The sequence below is a fragment of the Sinocyclocheilus grahami genome, unplaced genomic scaffold (assembly GCF_001515645.1).
Source record: "Sinocyclocheilus grahami isolate Dianchi unplaced genomic scaffold, SAMN03320097.WGS_v1.1 scaffold384.1, whole genome shotgun sequence".
Classification (NCBI taxonomy): domain Eukaryota; kingdom Metazoa; phylum Chordata; class Actinopteri; order Cypriniformes; family Cyprinidae; genus Sinocyclocheilus; species Sinocyclocheilus grahami.
The window spans coordinates 426,595-450,559 of NW_015505563.1; the positions used below are offsets into that span (position 1 = coordinate 426,595).

The following is a 23,965-nucleotide window of genomic DNA, read 5'->3' on the forward strand; positions in this document are numbered from 1 at the left end:
ATTCAAAAACATTCGTTGCATCCAGTGGAGACATAATTATGGATTATAATGACTTATACTGTCTTTTTATGCATTGCGTTGCATCGCGCCGCGTAAACATAAAACCATGTCTGCATTTGTGATCGGAGAAATGACAAACAAGCGCTACTCTACACTGCCCAAAAAACTCGCTTTAAATATAAAATCTCTTTAAATATAAAAAACGTACTTACAGTCTGTGAGTCAGAACAGCCGGCATTGTAGTCTACTCTCCCAGGATCAGTAAATAGTCCTCCATAAAATGTGCTGCACACATCTGAATATTTGGGTTGAACTGTTCTGGAACAGTGTTGTAAATACTACTTAACCACTGATTTCTAGTCGTGTCCATTTTTGGAAAGCCAAACAAAGTAGTTTCGCTTTCACAACGAAACAGCATCACACACGGCGGCCTACAGTGAGCAGAGGCCGGGGGCTAGAGTGAGCAGAGGCGGCTGGCTTGAGAATGGCGCGGCCGGCGAATTCGACGAAGGAGGCTTGCGGCAACCACATGTGATGACCCCGGGCTGGACTCCGCTTCGTCCACGGTGAAAGCCGATCCCGCGATCTACAGCGCAAAGTTGTTGTATTTCCTCAGCAACCAGCACGGATCAGCTCTAGGCATGACTAAGCGGATATCGTCCTCTTTTGGAAGGCCAAACAAAGTTTCGCTTTCACAAAGAAACACACAGTGCCTTCACAACATGGCACAACAATACTACAGCGAGAATAAAAGTTATGCCTTTCTTTGCGTGATCATTTGGGTGGCGTTATGCAAATCTTCCCACATAGTGAGGTAGATATGTGGGGGCATGTTAGAACGAGCCATTTTAGGTAGGAGTGGTTGACTCTTAACTTTTATAAAGAACATCTCTTTGGATTTGAGACTTTAGTCTTTGCAACTTTACAGATCTTCTTTATGCACCAAGAGCTTGTAACACTCCAAAGAGAAAGGAAAAATTGAAATCGCATCATATGACCCCTTTAAAGCACAGCCTCTCTTAATATTTGCATGGTGATATTTATCCACGTGACATGTGCCTTCATTCATGAAGGTAACAACAAGGGCAAGAAGCAAACATGTCAGCAGATAAAATAATAGAACGGACAAAAGTCATAGCATGTTATCAGTATAAATACGTATATTACAAATAAACAGAACTGTAAAAAAAACTTTTAAGAAAAAAGAAAAAGGTTGAAATAATAAACAGGATGACATATGGGAATGCTAATCATGCTAACTGGAAACTCTTGTTCCTGTCTCACTGTTTCCAAAGACTCTGGGAATACCGAAACAAACAGAACAGCTTGAAATGCATCCAAGAACGAGTCTGTACACACAAACTTGTCAGTGTGTGCAGGTGTTCACCTTTGTGCAGAGTAACCCAGCGGGTGAGACTGGTGGAGCAGCGCTCGTGAAGCTCGCTGTAACGGCAGACTGAGACTGTGCTGTTTTTAGCTCGTGTCTCTGGAACAAATGTGGGGTCAGTGAGCAAAGGTTACGGCCCCTAAGTATTCTTATAGGCGAAAGGCAATAATGGGAACCATAGACATAGATGTAAAACATTCACTCAAGTAAGAACATTAAGCGAAAGGCAGCACCATACGTGGGGTGGCAAGCACGCAAACGATACTAACACGATACACGTGTCCACCTTTTAATGTAGTTTTTAAATATTTGTGCTTCCGCATCATACCAAGACGAGTTGTGTAAAGTTTAACTTTTGGTAAAGTAACTTACCAAAAAATACAGGTGACCAGATTTCTAAAACCGGTACATTTCCTAGTTCAGTGTTCAAAATATCATTAAAATCTCAGTTGCAAAAACTGGGGACACTTTTTGTATGCTTTTTATTTTTAAATACTCTATTTTAACTTTTCACATGTTAATTTATGTCTGTGCTTTTGGAAATTAATCTTAATATACCTATGCACCTATAGGTACCTATAGGCCTATCTACTGCATTTCTGAGTACAAAGTATGTGCTTTCAACAAACGTTGAAAAAATGGTGACGTTAAAAGGATACTCAAAAGAAAAAAATCCACTTGTTTACACACCCTCATGTTCTACCAGATATGTAAATTTCTTTGTTTAGATGAAAAACTTTAGAAAAATGTCAGTCTCTGGCTGTCCATAATGCAAGTATAACCCCAGTGGATAAATCAATGTCTTCTAAAGTGAAATTATATGCAAGTAAAATTATATATATGAAAAATATATTTTTTATGTCATATTTTAAACTATAAATTATTGCTTCCAGCCAATTGTCATATGTGGATTTCTGAATAAGCATCAGCATGTTGTGACGTGGAGGCCTGGTCAATGTAACATTATATCAAATTCGGTCTTCAGAAGTAGGCCTAATACAGAGGCTTCAACATAGCTACTACAACAAGCTGGTACAAACAATTATCTGCTTTAGGAAGCACAAACTGACCTTCAAAAATGGTTTAGAGAATTGTTTAAATTGTGTTCAATATAGGTCACGGTTTCTAAAACAATTTTATTTTTGGCCAATAATCGGCTTTTAAATCTATGCCACATTTCGATGATTAGCAACAGATATGAGGGAATTAGCATTAGAAGTGTGCAAAAATACCTTTTACTATCTTTTATTTGCCACTAACACCTTTCAAGTTCTGCAGATGAACATGTTGCAGTTGGTTTCTAAAAATTAATTCTGCCAGATGGAAAAACAACAGCTTCAGTTTCTTGCCGCCACATGTAGAATAGATGTGTCCAATGACAACAAGTGTAGTGTTATATAAACCGTATTAGTGTGTCTTGTCTTAGCACATGTGTTTTAATCACACCAAAGCCTGCTTAATTCCAAACGTCTTGCACACAGGCTGTTGTTTAACAGCTCATTCTGCAGAAGGCATCAGAGTCACTGAACAGAGACTGTTTAGTGCTAATCCCTGTATGAAAGTACATTGATAGCCTAATAGTGATTTGCCATAATATAATCCATGCTAATGGAACTGAATATGATCATTTCAAATAACATGACAGCATGCAGGAGGAATAGAAACAATCACACCATACTTTAGGCTGCAGTTAGTCATTTATTTATAGCAAATATAACGTAATTGCAAAGTGCACCCAGTGATACAGTGACTTACACTAAAGTACTCAAGTCATATGGAAAGCATATTTTTGCCATTTTGTTTAACAATGTTTATTTGGTCATAGATAAAAAAAACAGCATGACATAAAAAGCAGCCGGTTTTTACTAAAAATAAAAATGGAGCCTCTGTTGCCTGCTTCTGCCCACGGTGACTCCTGGATGAGGGGTGAAGGGTGTGGAATTGGGTCAGGGTGGTTATGAGGGGAGAGGGGATCCAGGCTCCTTCCCGGAGTCACTGCTCTCACTCATTTGTCTCTTCATCACAATCTCTCTGGCAACGCAGGTCACCTGGCCGTTTGTCACTGTGTAGGTGCCAGCCCTGCCAATCAATATCAAGAACACCTTGCATGAAAACCAGAACTCAAGAGCTGAGTCAAACCAAACACAAAACGGTTCTTAAACTCACTTCTGCTGGGATTCGAATCCATTGAGTGTCCCCATTTGATTCTGCTTCCCAAAGAAGAAACTGGACCACCAGTGGCCAGAGTCCTGTCGTGCCAGACCTGCCATGGAATTGGACAATGAACTTTACTATTCCTTTACAATGAAAGCTGACTATATCGTATCACATTTTTGCGTGGATTTTAGGGTACTAAGATGTTGAACTCTTCAGTTGATATACCTGGGGGGTGTGGAATGACCTCCCCACTGTACTCCGAACTGCCACAGGAACTGTTGCTGGATGTAGATCCCATGCGCCCTACAACATATAAATATCTGTATATATTAAAATGATCACTGATATTGCATTTTATGGATCCTAATTCACATGCTAATTATAATGTGAAAGAAAAACATTTACTCACTTCGGTAGTAATCATGGGTGGCGACAAGGGAACCGCTGGATGGAATTGCTGCCATTTTCCCCGTTCTCAAAGTGTCAACCGTGTGAAAGATGGAAAGATGGTAGACCTGTTTAAAACATTCAGCAATAATGAGGACTAATCTGTCTGAGGATGACAGCTGCATGACATCACAACAACATGACCTTTTAAATACTAGGGCAGCTTGGAAAACATCTCAGGTTGGCAGATGCACAAACAATCTGTGCAGTGAGGTTTTAACCATGTCTGGATCACACACAACTTTTTCCCAATAGGCTAACGGTGTTGGTAAGATGTGAATATTATCCAGTGCATTCAGAGATGAACTGAACCCTTTTGACACTTGAGACGAGAATGTTCCACTGAAACTGCACATCCATCCCTTCCTATTATCCTCATTCTGTAGAGTGTGATGTGATGATACTCAACAGCTGTTACTTCAAGAATCATATTTCCATATTCAGCGACCCACTTACTTAGAACAGCCACTACCCCATTGCAACAAGCATGCAGAATAGCTCATGTGTCATGACACATGGCTATCCAAGGTTGTCTGCTTGCAGTTGCTTTGAGAATTTAAAATACAGAAAAACAAAAATATATGGACTTCACGACAATTCCAGGCTATAGATTATACTAAAAATGTCATGCATACAAAATAAGTGCATCTCCTTTTATCTGCACGTGAAAAACTCATATAAAGGTAAACTACCAATGTACAGCAATAATAAATAATAATCACACAGTGATTAAATGATAGCACAGTAATTTTAGTTTCACATCAAAGACCTGCAGACGTCAATGTCAGGTTCCAGATGGGAAGAGAGATTTACCATGTGACCTGGATAATACCCTTCTGCGCTACATATAACAGACGAGACGTTTAAGTCACACTAGTGCTTTGAAAAGCTGACATGTACTGAAAGAAAAAATAATCTGTTATAGAAGTGTAAATGCAAAAATACGAAGATCTCTGCCTTAAAGTCAAGATTTATGCTTTATCAGTTGCAACTAGGTGACTTCAGATTACTTTTTTTAACAGTTTATACATTTTCATCACCTCAGAATTACTGATATTGTTTTGTTGTAAATAAAAAGTAAACAATGGGTTTCCTTTCTAAATTGTCTGTCCAAAAAAACAAAAAAACAATGATAAACAACTATTTCTTAATTTCCTTACCTTTTATTCTTGGTGAGTGCTGATGTTGGTATAGTGCACCAAAAGCAAGGCTTGGTCGGATAAACGCTAGGCGATGCGGCCCATTTGTAGTTTGGTTCTTGGGTGAGACCCTCCAAGGTCTTTTGCTCCTCCGCTCCAAATTCTACTGCATGTAGGCGCATGGACTATTTATTACCTGAGTGACGATAAAGCCTGTCCCTCCCTGAGGGTGTGGCTTTGCAGCCGACTCAAAGTTAGGGTTGACAGCTTCTTGTCTGTGGCACACGATGAGGGCATGGTTTGTTCCCTGGCACGGGATTGACAGGTCAATACAATGTTTCACTGAAGTAGGACGGGGTGTCCACAGCTGTCAAAAAGAGCAGATAGGCGCTGCTAAACAACTTAAATTGATATATCAATCCAACAAGGACACATGCCTTGCACTGTTAGACTTTTTATTGTATTTTTGTGGTAACTTACTTGCAGCACTATTGCCAGTAATTTATTGTAACTACCCCTTTACAGTAGCTTATCGGAAGTTCATTTTACAGTATAATGCCCTTACCGCAATTTCATTTTACAGTGAAATACCCTTACTGCAACTTAATTTTACAGTACTATATCCTTATATCCTTACTGTAACTTCGTTTTACAGTATAATAATGTTACAATAATTTTACTGTAATTTATTTTGCACTATTTATTTTATAAAACCTTTGAATATTTGACATGAATGCCATTGAATTGAATACATTCCAAATAAGTGACCTAAGTCCATGTACAACAGTATATTTTTTATTCACTGTCACTATTAAATACATCCATTACTTATTTATTGTGCTTTATTCTGTAACATTACAAAAAAATAATAGAGAACTGAATTCATAACAACAAATCAAAGCAGAGATCATGACAATATTGCAACAAAAAGATATATGGCAACAAGCATCCCTGCTGGTCTTGGCTGCATGGCCTCCATAACCACCGACAGCTGATCTGAAACTAAGCAATGTGTGAGAAATGGTCATGAGTTTATCTCATCTAAATTTGTTAATAGACAGACAAGGTAACAACTTGTGCAACAGCAGTTATTCCCAGTATAGTACTGTTTAAACAGTATTGCTGTTTTGCACATCCTTGTCAGGGAACTCCATTAATTGCCTGAATGTACAATCACATTAAAGAGGTACATTGAGTAACTTTATGGTCCTTCAAACTTAAACTTTTTTTTTTTGGCAGTGTTTTAAAGTATATTTTTAGTTGTGACAGCTCTTGATCCAAGGAATATCAGTGTGTATCAGCTACTGTAACATTTGTATTGTTTGTAAATAGAGCAAAACAGGCTTTTGAGTTAATCTAGAAATACTCTTGAAGAATACAGGATTATCACCAAAATGAATACTAAATCAAGGTACATAAATACACAGTCATCAAATTCTCAGAAATATTTTAATCCAATTAAATCGTATGGAAACTGGAATTATATGGAATCAGAATAAGAGAATAAGAATAATTGTGAATCAAACTGAATTGAATCAAGATCAGAACTGAATTAAGAGCTTGTGAATCAAATGGAATTATGAAATCTGTATCAATCCCCAGCCCAACATCTGAGTGATCATATAAAAAAAAATCTCAATCTTGCAGGTTTGCATCAGAAAGATCAGGCCCTTTCTAACGGAGCATGCTGCACAACTTCTTGTCCAGGCCCTTGTCATTTCTAGGTTGGACTACTGCAATGCTCTTCTGGCTGGGCTTCCATCAAGCACAATCAACCTCTACAAATGATTCAGAATGCAGCGGCACGGCTGGTCTTCAACAAGCCCAAAAGAGCCCATGCTACACCTCTCTTTATCTCCTTGCACTGGCTACCGGTTGCGGCTCGCATCAAGTTCAAGACATTGATGCTTACATATAGAACAATTCTAGTTTTAAGCAGTGTATTAGTAGTTAGTATGCTACACTCTAAGAAAAGTCTGTAAAAATAGGACACAATCTACTATGTTAATTCACAGGGTTTTTTTTACCTCCATTTTAAATTACGCATTGTATTTTGTGTTTTCGGGTTACAGGGTTACAACGGATAATGGATAATTGGAAAATTGCTAGTACCTTTATCATTTTTCTAGATATTTTTCTTACAGTGTACTAACTGATCAACAATCGCAGGTACAAACTACTAACAAGGTGTATCATAAATGAACGATTATTAAACTATTATTATTATTATCAAATTGAACAATTGCAAATAGAAATAACTTAATTCATGTGAAGTGGGTACTGCTAGGCAACTTTGGTTTCCTCTTTTTGTGAAATTTAGATGGAAAATGTGTGCCTTTTTATTGTTTGAGTCACTTATCAAAAGTTGCTAAAAGTAGCCAAATAAAATTTAAAAATAGCTCAATTTGTTGCTGGGTGCTTTTGGAAGAAAAAGTTACTAGGTTAGTCTGAAAAGTTGCTCAATTTAGCAACAAAATTGCTAAGTTGGCAACACTGCAGCCGCCTACTCTCTTTATTTATTCCTTCTCTTTCTAGCTTGTACTTATTTGAACAATGCCTAAAACTTGGTATTACAAGCACTTCCTGTGTCTGTTTGCCTCTTTAAGAAGAATCGTTTTATGTATTCCCCAATTTTGGATAAAAGCCTCTGCAAAATGACTAAATGTATGTAAATGAAAAAACTTACAAAGCCAAAGGTGCCATGGTTCTAGGTGGCCCTTAAAGGGGTTATATGATGGTATTTTAAAGATCATTATTTTGTGTATTTGGTGTAACAGAATATGTTGACATACTTTAATGTTAAAAAAAACATTATTTTTCAAATACTGTACATTATTGTAGATCCTCTATGCCCCGCCTCTCTCAAACGCTTCGTTTTCTACAAAGCCCCTCCTTCCGACAAGCACAGTCTGCTCTGATTGGCCAGCTGACCCAGTGCATTGTGATTGGCCGAACACCACAAGCACGCGTCGGAAATGTAACGCCCCTTTCCATAATCAAATTATGTAATTCAACATAAATGTAAAGTTTTAGGCACTTGTGTAAAAATGCTGTGAAATTAGAACGATGTCAAAAATAATGTCATAAATAGATTTTCTTTATCAATTAACGTCTATTAACTAAACGAAATCAACATTTGGTGTGAGCATCCTTTGTGTTTAAAGCAGCTTTTGCCCTTGGTGCACTTGAGCATAGTTTCTCAGGGAGCTTTTGCAGGTAGGTTTCTTGGATATGCTATTTTACCCATCATCATATAAAGTTTAAGACATCATCTAACTCCTTATTGTCAGACATATCTGATTTTGATTGCTTCCATTGTTCTCATTTGTATGTCGCTTTGGACAAAAGCGTCTGCTAAATGACTAAATGTAAATATGTCAAATGCCTTAATGGCAAAATTCAATATGAGGGGTGGTGGCCAACTTGAAAAGAAACCATTCAAAGCTATACTATGTGATTCAAGGTAATTTTGGCCTTATGACATTCAAAAAATCTCTTGTTCCTTGTCTATTATTTATACAATTTTTATTGTTACCCTTCATCTATTCAGGGGACGTTCTCTAAAAGACCACCTGTCTTTATCAGAAGTGTCCTGTTAACTTTCACACACTGTGTCTTTCTCAAGGGCACCACAGTGGCATTGTTGAGGGAGGGGACAAATGCTGTTTTTTTCACTAATCTAACACACATTTTTAGTTTAACACAAATTTAGTTGTAGGACCATAGAGACATTTTCAAAATAAGCAGGTGCATGTTATTTACCTCAAATTTTGCCTTTGATTTTATTACTATTATTTTTTTTTTTTACAAATATTCATATTCTCTTTCCTCAGATGTTGTGAAGAGGTGAAGCCCAAATGATACAGACTCAGACTGTATCTTGTGGATATAAAAAATGAGCCATAAACAACTTTCACAAACACATTTACACATGTGTTAACCATTATCCAGTATTTTTGTTTACTTGTTTGATTTATGGCTGTTTAACAATAATGCAAGACTGTTAGGGGAAAAAAATTAGTAGGCTACTGCCACAGCTCTGACTTCCATGCATCAATGGTGGAACACATGAATCTCACACCTGGAAGAGCTGGTGTATGTGGACCAAGTAAATGAGAGTAAACATTTAGAAAAAAATTTTTTTGAAAGACTAAAAATAGTTACATATGTATTCACTATGCTCCTGTACTTTTGTTATTTTCTTGTTTGATTAATGGCTGCTTAACGTTAATGTAAAAATGTTAGAGAAAAGGCCATTGCCACAGACTTAACCACATTCTACTATTGTTATGTTCTTGTTTGAATAGTAGCTGTTTAACAAATGGAATACATTTTTAAAAAATGTAATATTCACAATAAAATGTTGCGCTAAATTAGAACACTCTTCTTTTTACTTAAGTCCACAAATGTGTTATTGTTTGTGATACACGTGATTAAAACGTTTTAGAGGTTCAGGTCTGACTGGACCGATTTTGGACCTTTTTTAGAACCTTTGTCAAATTTAGATGGGCCTTTCACGATGTTGCACAATGGGTGTGTGATTATTTTATATGCAGGCTTATACATAAATTATGATGTAGATGTCGTCAAAGACGTCCGTTCAACTTTCATTTTGGAACAATTTTTCAACCATGACGGGACGTGACGGAGGGACGTCTTTTCAGCGGTCATTAAACGTCCAAATGTTTGCTGGGATCGGACTCCGGCAGCTCTTCTTGGATGTAGGGTTGCCAAGTCCGTGTTTTTTTCCACAGAATTGGGCTGCTTTTAAACTGTTGCCATGGGTTAATTTCCCAAGTGGGTTAAAGAAGGTTTGAAATATTGCAAAACTTAACTTACATGACCTGTTCCCTCCTGGTGGAATGACCTGCCCAAATCAATCTAAGCAGCTGAGTCCTTAATCATTTTCAAGAAACGACTAAAAACACATCTCTTTCATCTTCATTTGACCCTCTAAATCTAGAGCTCTCTACTAACGCTAATTCTAATTTTAACCCTCTAACATTTGCACTCTCTGTTCTATTTCTATTCCTATTCTACTTGTTTAGTTTAAAAAGAAAATAGCCTTTAACACTAGCATTCTCTATTCTTTGTTTATTTTATTTGCTTATTTTCTTTTTATTTATTATAAATAATGACCTTCTAACACTAGCATGATCTATTCTTGTTTTGTTTTTATTTATTATAAAAACAAAAGCAAACAAAACCTTGCTATGTATATACTGTGTTGGGCAAACCCCGCCTCCACTGTCCACTTTTTGGAAAACTCAAATATGGTCACCCTATAATAATACAATTTTAATACAGACAGATCAGATGAACACGGATGTTTGTCGCCACCTGCTGTCTGTTATAATTATTGACAACTAATTGTAAGTCACAACCATGAAGTAATGAAGAAATGTGAGGTTTATTCTGAATGTAAGTGTGTGCATGGACAGATCAAACCACAATATTCTCGTTATTTCTTTGTCTTTAATAAACCCTGAACGGTGTAGTATGTTACAGCCACAAAGCATCAAACATGTATACAGTAGTAAGGTCAGTATGGTAACATTCTCTTACAGATCATTGCATGGACAGTACTTCCATCAGCACAAAGAATCAAAACAAAAACTATAAACTGACCAAAAAATAAATTAAAAATGGATTTTCCATCACCTCACAGTGAAATTGACGTTTTGCCCACCATAATATTTAATTAAATATTACAATCATTTAATTCAATTATCTTATTAGAAATATTAGCCTGGCATCTGATTAGAAATTAAATAAGTTATAAACCCCATCTTTTCACCAAATGCCTTTATGGTCAATGTTACAGTACTGTACTGGTCTTTTGGGGGGGGGGGGGTGCAATGGAAATTCACTTTCCATGCATTATCTCTTTGCATGTTGGCATCTTCATTTATTAAAGCATCGTTTTCTTTCTTTACATTCATTTGAAAGTAACTTAGCAGTGGAGAGACTGGAGTGTATTTGGGTGCAGCGTTATAGAAGGATCGCAGAGATCAGTTCTTGGTCACGAGGTTGTGCTTCCTGCTCAGAAAGGTGCGTTGTTGCTGGTTGGTGAATGGTCGCTCTCTCCATTTGATCGCCCCATTACTTTGTACTTTGGGAGGAACATACACTATTGTCATTATCAGCAACAGAAATGAACAGTTGTGCAAGAAAAAAAAATGTAGTAAGAACTAAAATAGAAACTAATCAATGAAGGAAAAAAAATGAAAAGCTCTAACCTTCATATTCTCCACCTTGTCCTCAAAGGATTTAAAGCTTGGCGAGTTCCTGAGGAGATATTTAAAAAAAATTAATAACTAAAAAACTAGGTTTCAAATAGCTTGTTTTTTTTACATGCAACCTACAGTAAGATGCAAAGGAAAAAGTTGATACAAACAGACATCTTTAAGACGTACAAAGGAAAAAAGAAAGGCTTTGTGAAGCAGTGCTGACACGATGTGAAAAAGCATTCGCTTTCCATGCAGAAAAATAGAGCTGCATCTGAAATATGTCTATCTACTATTAAACTCTTAAGGTCACAACGCTGACCACCCCCCTTTGGTTCTACCTGATACTATCTGTCTTTTTGTACCTGTTGTACTTCTTTATTGCCTCTTGTGCAAATATGAAGCTATGAGCTATTTTCTTCAAAAAGTGTATATGGACTTGTTGCAAATGGTCAACCATTCCACTAAAATTATAGTAATATTACATGTAACTACTAGACTAAGTACTAGAATTTTCCTCAGCATGGAAGTTGACTAAAAGAGATTTGTACATCAGGTGAAAGACAGAGTGTTCAGATATTAATATGCAGAGGGGAAGGGCTGGTATTTTACCTCATAGCTGGCATACTTAAAGAGTGAGGCATGGAAAAGTTGCTACTGTAGAGAGCAGGTTGGAGACAGAGCGAGCAGGGAGAGTTAGCCGAGCAGACAGCGTTAGCCGAGCACAGAGCAGAGAGAGAGAGAGAGAAAAATGGCAGAGCACAATGAAAAACTCATTAAAGCATCAGAACAAACTTTAGACAGGTTATTGTATCTAACATCTCTATCACAGCCCTAGTAATTTAAGTTCATATGCAAAACTCTGATATCAATGACAGCGTTAAAGGTAGATTCAGATATATCAGTCGCTTCACAGGTACCATAGAATGCTCTAGAAATCTTCATAGGTAAAGGAGACCTCAAAAAGATGGCTGCCATCAGTGCAGGCTCTTGTATAGCTCTTACCCAGAGTTAGAGTACGGCAGAGCCCTGAGCAGCCAGAACGCAGCAGTGTGGAGAAAAACACAGCAATAAACAAAAGAACCACTTCAAACCTCTCACAACATAGTATTGATGATATATACAGGACAGGAGAGAGAAAAATACAAAGTAGAAACAAGCTGTGCAAATACAGGTTGTAAAACAGGATGTTAGTTGGCGCTAAACTACTGTTTAAAGGTTTGGGGTCAGCAAGATTTTTCTGTTCATTTAAAAGAAATGTAACACTTATTCAGAAAGGATGCATGCAGCACAACAGTTTCAACACTGATACTAAAAATGTTTCCTGACCAAATCCGCATGTTATGCCGAGTTCACACTGCACGATTTTTCACTTGCCGACAGGTTTTGCGAAATCACCGACAAATGCCCGAAATCGGTGCTCGTTCACGCGAGTGACAATCATGCAGTGTGAATGATCAGAGACGCGATCTGAGGGAGTCGCCGACGCCCGCAAAATATTTGGCATGCTAAATATCTGGAGCTGTCGGCGATTCACAATCACACTGTGTGAAATGATTTCTGACTGAAAACTACATCGGCGATGACCTACAGCCAATGAGAGACCAAGATACAGGGCAGAGGGAAGTTCGGGGAGACTTTTTAAACTCTCTTTGCAGAACACCCAATCCCTGTTCCCTGCATCTCTCTCCTGCATAATCTGTTTTTCTTTTTATCCTTGTAGCTGGAAATCAGCTCACAGACAATTTGAGGGCTATAGATATTTTTTTTTAATAATTCCAGTCTCGCTCGAAAACTCCGCTCTGACGCACGCGGGTTCTCGCGTTATTTCCTTATCACTTCTCGCGTGTGTTTTGTTGTGGAACGTAGTTTGCGGACCAGACAGAGCTGTCGGCGATTCTTCCGATTGTGAAGTCATGCAGTGTGAAACCCCTGTCGCCGATCCATCGTGCGCATGATCCACAGCAGCAACTGAATGCTACTCCAGATAGTCACACAGTGTGAAAACAACGGCGATCTGACGATTTTGAAAATTGTGCAGTGTGAACTCGGCATTAGAATGATTTCTGAAGGATCACGTGACACTGAAGACGATTAATGGCTGCTAAAAATTTTAAAACATTCAAATAGAAATTGTAAATGCAGCCTTGGTGAGTATAAGAGAGTGTAAAATTCTTACTGACCCCAATTTTTTTTTACAGTTGCATACGTATCAACTTAGATAGTCAGAGAAGCAAAAACAAGTGTATGCACAGGCACAGCAAGCATAATCACACAATTTGAAAAGCTATGCAAATTTACAACCTGTATGCTTGGTGTCAAATCAGAGCAGAATGTCTCATTTTTATAAGCTCTGTTCCTTGACATGGTGTTCAAAACAAGCTGTTTCACTGCTAAACACCACAGAACTCATGCAACTGCAGCCATCTGGAGATTTCCCACCATACAAATACCTCATTATTACAGCTACTGACAGTCAATGGCTGTTGGCTATTAGTCCAAGTCTGAAGACAGATGCTTGGCTAAAATGTGTTGAATATCAAAGTCTTTTTCATATTTGAATTAGTACGACCGGGCCGGCCCATTTCAATTTAATATTAAATCAAAACGGAGCACATTTTCTTTTTTAATGGTCTTATTGAGCATGATTCACCAGTGCACATTATTTCAAAGAAATTATTGTCATGTTACGGCTGAACGGTATTCAAAAACTGAGGTGATATATTTTTAAAGCTTTTATCCATGTATTCTTGATGTTAAAATATAAGGGCCCTTTTATCCTAACAGGACCAGACTGAAAAGAGGATCTGGATCCTGTTTTCTTTAGAATACAACTTTGAAACATGAAGTCACAAGAGCTTCAAACAATCAGTACATAGGAAAACAACCATCATACAAGGAATCAGAGAAATCACAGAGTAACTGATAAAAAAGGAGAATGTAAAGTCTATGAGATGGAAGAAGAAGAAAAAGATGGGCGATTGAGATTACTAGTAGAAGGAGAAAAAAAAACTGTGAGAAAAGGCATGCAGAGGAGGAATATATAGTTCACCTCATCTCTCCAAATTGGTTTCTGATGGCAGAGCCCACTGAGGAGAACGCAGCTGATGTTACGTGACCTGCCTGAGACAGAGTCTCCTGAGTCCTCTTATAGCTAAAGAGTAGAGAGACAGAAGAATTTCTCCTTTAGCAGTTGTCAGTTATATTTTGAACATACCAGTTGACATTGAACTACTGTAGCTATCAGCTCAGATAGAGAGGCAACTAAGAACCAAGACAGCAACAGAAAATTCATTCTAGAGGTGAATGCATCAAGAACTTGTCAACATTTTTAGATAAATAAAATGGCCATGCAGCTAAAGATTTAAACTAAACTTCAAATTTGAAATTGCCTGTTAACCTCAAAGTTATGGCGTTAACATTATGGGAAAAAAACACGATGTAAAAGCAACATGAAAGTAGTCGTACAATTTATTCACTGTATGAACTACCGTTCAAAAGTCTGGGGTCTGAAAACTTTTTAATGTTTTTGAAAAAAGTCTTGATTTGATCAAAGAGTAAAACAGTCATTTAAAATGACTGTTTTCTACTCGAAAACCTTTTAAAATGTAATTTATTCCTGTGATGGCAAAGCTGAATTTTCATGATCCTTCAGAAACCATTCTAATAAGTTGATTTGGTACTGAAGAAATGTTTATTTATCATTACCACTGTTGAAAACAGTTACACTGCTTAATATTTCTGTGGAAACAGTGATACAGTAGATTTTCAGGATCCTTTGATGAATAGAAAGTTTAGAAAAACTGCATTGATTAAAAATGTAAATCGTTTGTAACAGAAATGTCTTTACAGCCAATTTAACATCAATTTAATGCATCCTTGGTAAATAAAAAGATTCATTTGTTTTGAGATGACAAAAGGCTGAATGAATGAAAGAATCTTGATTTTCAGGTGAATTATTCATATACTGTAAGAGAACTAAAAGCTAACAGGACTAACTATCTAGACACCCGTGTGTCCATCTTTTTGCACCAGATGCTGCTGTCTGAATTATAGTGTACAGAATCTGCACCTGGATTGAACACACATTATCATCCTGAGTACACACACACACACACACAAATGTGCAGAGACCCATATACAGACAAGCGCACACGATTCACAAACACACACAGATGCACAAGCATGTAGATAAGCACCTGTCCTTTTTCAAAAAAAATATACACCCTTTTTTTCACAGTTCTTTCAGTCTCTCAGATGTAATGTAATCTCTGAAGCAAACAAGTTCACAGCCACAGAGAATCCCTCACACAGTCCTCTTATGGCCTTAGGTAAGGCTAAGCCACTTTGCTTTGGGAAAATCCCATCATGTGTTCTCCAAGTCAGCTTTCTCAGCACATGCCCCAAGAACAAACACTACACCCTTCCCAAACTGCACAACCTGCCCTTTCTGTGCAGTCTCAATGTCTGAGATCAGACGATATTGCAGGGCACTGATATCTAATGAGAAATGTCTGACAAGGCGGTTAGTCTAGCAGCTATGGATCTGGGTTGGTAACACAAAATAAAAACACAGATTTGACATTTATTTAGATCAGTGGTTCCCAACCCTGGTCCTGGAGGCACCCCAACACTGCACATTTTGCATATGTCCTTTCTCTGATACACCAATTTCAGGAGGGCTGTGTCCGAAATCGCCCCCTATACCCTTAAATAGGGCATTATTTGAGGGAACAGCCATTTTTAGTGGTGTCCGAAACCATAGTGGACGTTCTCGAGTGCACTCATTCAATCCCACAATGCACTGCAAAAACGAGTGTACAACTGGTGCACGCTCAACGGCTAGAGAATGCCCATAATGCACCGTCAGAGTCACGCGCCGAATGAATTCCCGCATCTCGCCAGAAGATGGCGCCCGCAGCTGAATAATCAATCCGTTCAGCATAATGTACAACACGGGTATAAATTCATTGTAAATTGATTATTAAATTGTTTGATTAGGGTTTACACAAAATTTCCGTGACAGAGTTCAAGCTAAATCCTTTAATCTTACTACTGGAGCTGCTATATTTGCTAGTTTCAAATGATTAATAAACAGCAAGCACAAACTATGCAAAAGCGACATTCCTTCCAGTGCACTCAGTGTCCGAATTCACTACTCGTTTTCATTCACTCCTTCTAGTGAACTGAATTAGTGACCTAATCTAGGGAATAGTGAATGAGGGTATAGGGGGCGATTTCGGACACAGCCCAAGACTTGGAGTCTCTACTAATGAGCTGATGATCTGAATCAGGTGTGTTTGATGAAGGAGACATGCAAAACATGCAGTGTTGGGGTGCCTCCAGGACCAGGGTTGGGAACCACTGATTTAGATCACTGTGCCAATAAAGAAGATGCCCCTAAAATAATCATCATTAAAATGATCCTTTATTCAATTTATAGAAAATCACCCAGAAGCTTTGTATCAGAGTAAAGACTTTGTGACCTTACAGTCTTCTGATTTATGATCGGATCTGTTCGACATCAGAGGGGTCTAATGGGTCACACCATGACGCTTAGGAAAGTTTGTGCTAGTGTCACCGAGAAGCTTGTTGTTTGGTTTCTTAAACCATAGTGACATCAGTGCTCTTACAAGATTAAAGTCTCTCAATCTGAGGAGAAAGGTCTTCAGCCTATTTCAGGGATGAAGTGCTGAGTTCTGCCTTACAGTCCTGGCCAATAATAACAATGAAGTATCATATTAATGTATTAATTTATCATGTGTATATTGATTTTAAATTTAACTTAATATATTAGGTAACATTTTATTTAACAGTGTCCTTTGTTACATATGTTACATGCACTTAGTATAGTAATAACAGTAAATTATGCATAATTACAAGCAACTAACCCTAAACCAAACCTTAATACTAATCCTATAGTAAGAACATGTTGTTAATTAATATTACTTGGTATTTAATTGCATAATTACACTGTTACAAGGACACCTTAAAATAAAACGAAACCATACATATGTATATGGCAGTTTGAAATATTTAACAAAACCCACATAAAAATAAAATCCACACTGAAGTCACCCAATGCAGGCACATTTTGAACATTTAAAAATAAAATGTATTAAATATAAAATGAAATATTAATGACACCAACAAAAAACAAACTCACGCATCAGAACGTCCAATTTCCTCAAATGTGGCCGAAGCTGTAAGATATCTACAAACACAAAACTTCCATATTATTAACATATAATAACGTACAAAAGTTCTGTTTAAATTTTGTGAACTGTGCACGCTGCAACAAACTTATGGATGTCAAAACATTTTGACATCAGACCTTAAATTGATCAAATTTAAATAGTAATAATAATAATTTGAAGGGCTAAGAAAGGAATGGTGCTGGACCAGAACACAAACCTAAACTTTAAAGATGACAATACTAAGAGTTTAAATATACTGAACTGAATGCAAATCACTTCAAACACAACCGCCCAGGAATGTTGAAAAACTCCTAAAACAGGTTTGACTTCTCTTTAAAGTACTATAGCTTAGCTGTATAAGACCCTGCCTAGCACTAATATGCGAGCTATTTTTGTATATACATCAACTGCACATTACGGAGCAATGTCAAAATGTTCTGTTAAAGAGAATCAAAAACCTTCCTCAATGTTACAAGTAAAGATGACAAAATAACCTTAAACTTCTCTTATTTCCTCAGATTTTTGTTCTTAGTTTGTTCTATTTTTCTTCAACTTCACAGAGCATCAGAAGCTAGCCAGCTTCATTGTTCAAGTGATATAATCAACACTAATAAAACATATAGCTTGATACGTAAACGGTTTATTATACATCTTCATTATTAAGGATGAGATATATGCTGTCATAATATATTGGTAATTACAACGCAATCTTTTCTTTTATTTTCACTGATTGATTGATTGATTGAGAGCTGGCAAATTCCCATTTGTAGAAAGGGAACATAGTAACTCAGAGTAGGAGTGGGATCATGGGAAGGGCCACGAAGAATACAAATGAAAAAGAAACAAGAAGGAAGCAGGTCCACACCTAGCAAACAGAATCACAAGACCAAGCAACAACAGGCAAAAGATAGAAAACTCACAAATTAGATGAGGTAACTCTATGATTCAAGTCTCCAAGAGTTTGTGAGGTTGTCATATAACTAGAAGCAGAAATATAGATATATTAACAGAAAAAGTCAATTTTAAAGAGTGTTTAGCTCAGACGCTAGTGAAAGAACAACAAAGATTAGCTTCAAGAAAATAAGAATACAGAGATATGAATTTGGTATATATAAATATCTTATACATACACAATGTATACTTTTATGCATATACATTACATATTGAAATTTATAAAAATATGTCCCATCATCGGGCACTGTGAAGAGATTCAAACAGCACAGCATGAGATTAGAAAAGACAGATGAAGGTTAAGGTGATGTTCAGTCAGAGTGGACAGGTTTAACTAACAGGAAGTACTCACGCATTGGAGCACTGAACTTCATGCCAGCCTTTGGTGAAGTTCTGTTTGATTTCGGAGAGAGGACTGATGCCAAGCCTGCGCTTGAGCTCAGCGGCGTGCCTCTCCTTCGCCACGAGAACCTGTCTCAGTGTCTGAATCTCATCCTCCACCTAACACAGAAAAGTACAAGATAAAACTAAACAAATGCTTAGAATTTACAATTAATTGTTAATTAGATCTTCCAGGGCTCAACAACTGGCCTTACCATAAAATAAAAACATTTTATCAGTGATGCACCAAAATGTGTGTTTTTTTTTTTTATAGAAACATCGAAACCATAATATTTTTGCCTGCCGAAATTTGTCTGCATCACTAAATTTTATGTTTTAATCATATTTTTTAAATGTCAGAAAGAATATATTTTTTATATTTTTTGAAATCCAAAACAAATATATTTCATATAAATACTAATTTTTCATATTTTCATATTTTGCAGAATATCCAAAACTGTTCTTTTCCATTTGCAAAAGCACTGAATGTACAGTGGGTACGGAAAGTATTCAGACTCCCTTAAATTTTTCACTTGTTGGGTCTTTCCCAAAAAGACTCATGGCTGTATTAGATCCAAAGGGTGCTTCTACTAAATACTGAGCAAAGGGTCTGAATACTTAGGACCATGTGATATTTCAGTTTTTCTTTTTTAATAAATCTGCAAAAATGTCAACAATTCTGTGTTTTTCTGTCAATATGGGGTGCTGTGTGTACATTAATGAGGAAAAAAAATTAACTTAAATAATTTTAGCAAATGGCTAAAAATTTAATGGGGTCTGAATAATTTCTGTACCCACTGTATATTGTATTTTTAATAAAAATATTTGTGAAATAACTGCCTAATAAAAACTGTACTTTGGTGCTACAAATACAGCATATTATACAACTCCAAGAAAACCAACTTTTACATCTGAGCTGAATTCTAGCAAAAGACTTCAGTTAAAATGGTTAAAAGGTGAGATGAAAGTAAGTAGCTTACCACAGCATTATGATCAAAATGGTTAACAAACAATTCAACCAGTTGAACATGTTACCTTACACTTGAACAAGCTAAGTTAAGTGGTTAGGACAGTCACTCAGACTATAAAAATAAAAATACTTGAAAAAAGTTTAAATGCATTACTTTACAATAACAACTACATATCCTTATACATCTCCTTCTTCATTTCATTACATTTTTCTTGTTGATAAGAAACACCTAAGCGTCTGCAACCTTTGTACATTGTAATGTTCATGGCTTGTCTGTGCTGAAAATGTAAAGGTATAGTTCACCTAAAAATAAAAATTCTATTATCATTCTGTTATCATATTTCATGACCAAGTGTTCAATTTTTTTCATTGACACAGACACAAAGTAGAAGAAAATGTTTTAAAGCTATCGTTATTTAATCATTGCCTTTAAGATGCCTACAAATTCATGTTCACTATGTAGATCAGGGGAATAAAACAAAATTTTCCCTGGCGGCCTGAACCACCCCAAAATCTAAAAACCTGTGTATGGCCATAAGTGTGACGGTTGACTGGGGTTCAGGGTGGAAGTACCTTGGTGAGCTCCACCTGTATCTCTTCTGCCTCCTCCTCTGTCAGGCCTGGTGGTAGCGTCCCTCCACTGGCTACACCTGTAGATAACACTGAAGAGCCTATAGACAAATAAAAAATATGAAGGATTCAGGGCAGAAGAGCTGATATACTGATACTGTGGATCTTCACATCAGTGCCACAGGTTCAGGGGAGTACATGAGGGGCCTTATTCAGACAGTGATGCCAAGAAGAATTACAGTCGTTTCTTTTGTTTAAAAATAGAGTAGTTACTCTAATTCTAGTTTTAAGTATCTCCAGCTAGGTCAACACTACATGTTCAGCTGTCAGGCCGGTGTAGCAGTCGATTCAGTTCCCCTCTGGAAACCCGACCAAATTGTTAATCAAACATTACCCCAAAGTAGCCGAATTCCGCGGAAAAAAGACAATGGATTTGGCAACACTGCAGCATGCAAATACACCAAAACACACCTGGATGTATGGAAAGCAAAAAGGGACAAATGTCTTGCTAAACTGCAGCATAGTAAAATGATTCTCACTGTGATTTTTTTGATCTTGCAATTGTTCCTTTGTTTTTGTCTTATGTCCGAGTTTTTGCAGTTTAATTTAGCCTATGCAAATTGGTGTAATCTGTCCGTGCTGGCGTCCAAACTCAGGGCATAGGCTATTACCGTTTCCATATAGAGCAGATACTTTTTTTGCGCAAAAGAAAAAAAAAACAACGACTTTATTCAACAATTCGTCTCCTCCGCATCACCCTTTAGCACCATTTTGGAGAGTATCAGCTGGAGTATATGCTGTTCTGTGTCAGCTGCGTCACGCCGGATCTGTTTCCTACGTTGTTGTGATTTGATCTGAACGAAAACAGCGTTGAATAAAGTCGTTGTTTTTTTTCTTTTGCACACAAAAAGTATTCTCGTAGCTTCGTAAAATTACGGCTGAACCCCTGATGTCACATGGATTATTTTGCCGATCTCCTTGCTGCGTCTCTGGACTTGGGAACATTTCAGTTGCGTTGCTGTCTATGCAGGGTCAGACAGCTCTCAGATTCCATCAAAAATATCTTAATTTGTGTTCCGAAGATGAACGAAGGACTTACGGGTTTGAAACGACATGAGGGTGAGTAATTAATGACAGAATCTTCATTTTTGGGTGAACTAACCCTTTAAAACTATTTTCACGTTTCGGATTAAAGACGGTATTTTGAACCATTTGACTTGCCGTACATCCAGTTGTGCTTCTCGCGCACGCTAGTTCTGATCGTACGTATGGTAACTAGGCAACTATGCAAGAATTGTAGTATGGTTGCGTAAAGGGAAAACATACATTCCGAGGGGAATAGAATCGGCTGCTTCACCGACCAGCATTGATCAATTATAGACCTGGCATTTAATGTGCCGACAGTTTTAGCACACCCAATTAAAGCCACAAAACACATTATTAAAAGGAGTTTCTCAATAATATTTACGGTTTTCCTATAGGGCACTCTCTTAAAACCCCTTTAAATAGGAGTTGTTTTGCACTTTTTATTAGCGCCACCCACTAGACACGCATCTTTACTGCACCTGCTCAAAACACAGAAAACTCAGCCACAGACGACACTTACCGTGCTCAGAGGAGTCCATTTCGGATAAAATGCGATCTTCGATTATGTTTACCTACGTGTAAGCAAATGTCACAAGCGTATATTTTGGGATGGAAGGAAAAAGAAAGTTCACCCTCCTCGGCCAGGCTCTAAGGTTTAACCAGCGACGAGCTTAAGCTTCCGGAGCGCGGATATGACGTCACCACGCCCTACGCTCGCTTCTATGCGCTGTGCCTGTGAGTGAGTATCCTTCGAACTACGTTATTATGGTTAATATTCATTGTTTAAAACATGTACCGAGGGGAAAGAAAGCAGATAGTGACTGAAGATACTATTGTACTCCATAATGAAATGTAAACAATTCAATGAAAAATCATTGGCCTATGAAGAGTAACTAGAAAAGTGAATGAACATGGCTGGTGACATTTGTATTCGGCTCCAGTTAGAGCTGACTTGGAAAATAAGAACAGACAGACAAATAAAATTCAGACCTGCCCACATAAACAGGCAGTGAGTAAAAAGCATGAGTTAATGGCATTGATGGTCATTTTAGTTTGTATTTGCAGATTCAGAAAATCAGGTTTGGTATAAGAAGGTTATTAAAGCACTTTCAGTTATACTTGAAGAGGGAACTGACCGTGTGTAGAGGCGACTCAGACCCTTTTAGCATCACCGCACACACACACACACCATCTTTTTCACAATTTCACTGAAAACATAATCAAGAGCAACACAATGAAGTTTAAGGATCATATTACTTAACTAGGTTATATGACACAAAAATAGTTTAATGGTTTAGTTGAATCTTTTGAGGGATAATGCCACATCTCCGAGGCAGCTCAGAGGAGAATCTATCAAATAAATGCTAGTGTTACAGCATTAAACCTTAGCTGCTCAAATGATCTTATAAACATCAAAAAGACTTAAAGGAAAGCGCAACTTGCACTGTGAAAAAGCCTGTTTTATAGGGTGACCATACGTGCCATTTTGCCAGGACGCGTCCTGGCCAGGATTTCTATATTGCCTAAAATATCTAGGTTTTGGCTTTGTTTGCGTGTGCAGACCGATCAGTGTATGACATCAAAGTACCTCGAGAGCATTTTGAAAGCATAAGGAACTGTCTGTATGGTATTTTGATGTCATACACCGATCGGTCTGCACACGCAAACAAAGCCAAAACCTAGATATTTTAGGCAATATAGAAATCCTGGCCAGGATGCGTCCTGGGAAAATGGCACGCATGGTCACCCTAAGTTTTAGGACTATTAAAGGGTTAGTTCACCCAAAAATGAAAAATTAGCCCATAAATTACTCACCCTCAAGTCATCCTAGGTGTATATGACTTTCTTCTTTCAGACGAATCCAGTCGGAGTTATATAAAAAATTGTCTTTAATCTTTCAAGCTGTTTAATGGCACACAGCGGGTGTTGCATGCTTCAGTCCAAAGCAAGTTCAATAAAAAGCGCCCATCCATAATAAAAAAAGTGTCTCACACGGCTCTGGGGGGTGAACAAAGACCTCCTGTAGCGAATCGATGCGTTTTTGTAAGAAAAATAACCATATTCAAAACGTAATAATCATTTTAATCTAGCTTGCGCCAACAGTTTTACATGGAAGCAGTTCCGGGCTGATGACGTATGAGGTCAGCGTTGCGCATGAGCTGCTCAGAAGTGACGCATGCAGAAGCGCAGGAAAGAGATCAAAACAAAACAATGGTCACTAATTAGAAGTATAAAACGAGGATTTGTAAAGAAGATTGACGGAGGTTTTCGATATAAGCCAAGAGGAGATTGGTTTTCTTTTGCTAAAGTAAGGAAACTTTGCTTCCTTTGCTCCTGTTAACAAACGTTGGTTTTCACGAGACTCACCGGCGCATGCGGAACGCTGACCTCATACGTCATCCGCCCGGAGCTGCTTCCGTGTACAACTGTTGGCGCAAGCTACATTAAAGTGA

General features: G+C 37.6%; 2 protein-coding genes across 9 annotated transcripts; both read right to left on the reverse strand.

The window, feature by feature from the left end:
• Window positions 1-1,742: 1,742 nt before the first annotated feature.
• On the reverse strand, window positions 1,743-22,198 carry tpd52l2a (tpd52 like 2a). Of its 8 annotated transcripts, XM_016231180.1 has the most exons (11): window positions 22,033-22,198; window positions 20,430-20,527; window positions 18,858-19,006; window positions 18,475-18,534; window positions 17,524-17,571; window positions 14,410-14,511; window positions 12,363-12,386; window positions 11,970-12,014; window positions 11,370-11,418; window positions 11,001-11,242; window positions 1,743-1,754 (listed from the first exon to the last, which is right to left on the reverse strand). In XM_016231180.1, exons 1-10 carry the CDS (start codon window positions 22,049-22,051, stop codon window positions 11,174-11,176), a joined length of 663 nt encoding a protein of 220 aa, XP_016086666.1. In that variant the 5' UTR covers window positions 22,052-22,198; the 3' UTR covers window positions 1,743-1,754; window positions 11,001-11,173. The 8 variants fall into 8 exon arrangements, with proteins under 8 accessions (XP_016086666.1, XP_016086670.1, XP_016086668.1 ...); XM_016231184.1 differs by lacking the exon at window positions 18,475-18,534; XM_016231182.1 differs by lacking the exon at window positions 12,363-12,386 and having other exon boundaries at window positions 11,970-12,011.
• Window positions 3,066-5,309, reverse strand: ppdpfa (pancreatic progenitor cell differentiation and proliferation factor a). The gene is made up of 5 exons (XM_016231188.1): window positions 5,152-5,309; window positions 3,954-4,059; window positions 3,770-3,847; window positions 3,554-3,650; window positions 3,066-3,466 (listed from the first exon to the last, which is right to left on the reverse strand). The coding sequence occupies exons 2-5, from the start codon at window positions 4,006-4,008 to the stop codon at window positions 3,343-3,345; spliced, it is 354 nt and encodes a 117-aa protein (XP_016086674.1). The 5' UTR covers window positions 4,009-4,059; window positions 5,152-5,309; the 3' UTR covers window positions 3,066-3,342.
• Window positions 22,199-23,965: the final 1,767 nt, after the last annotated feature.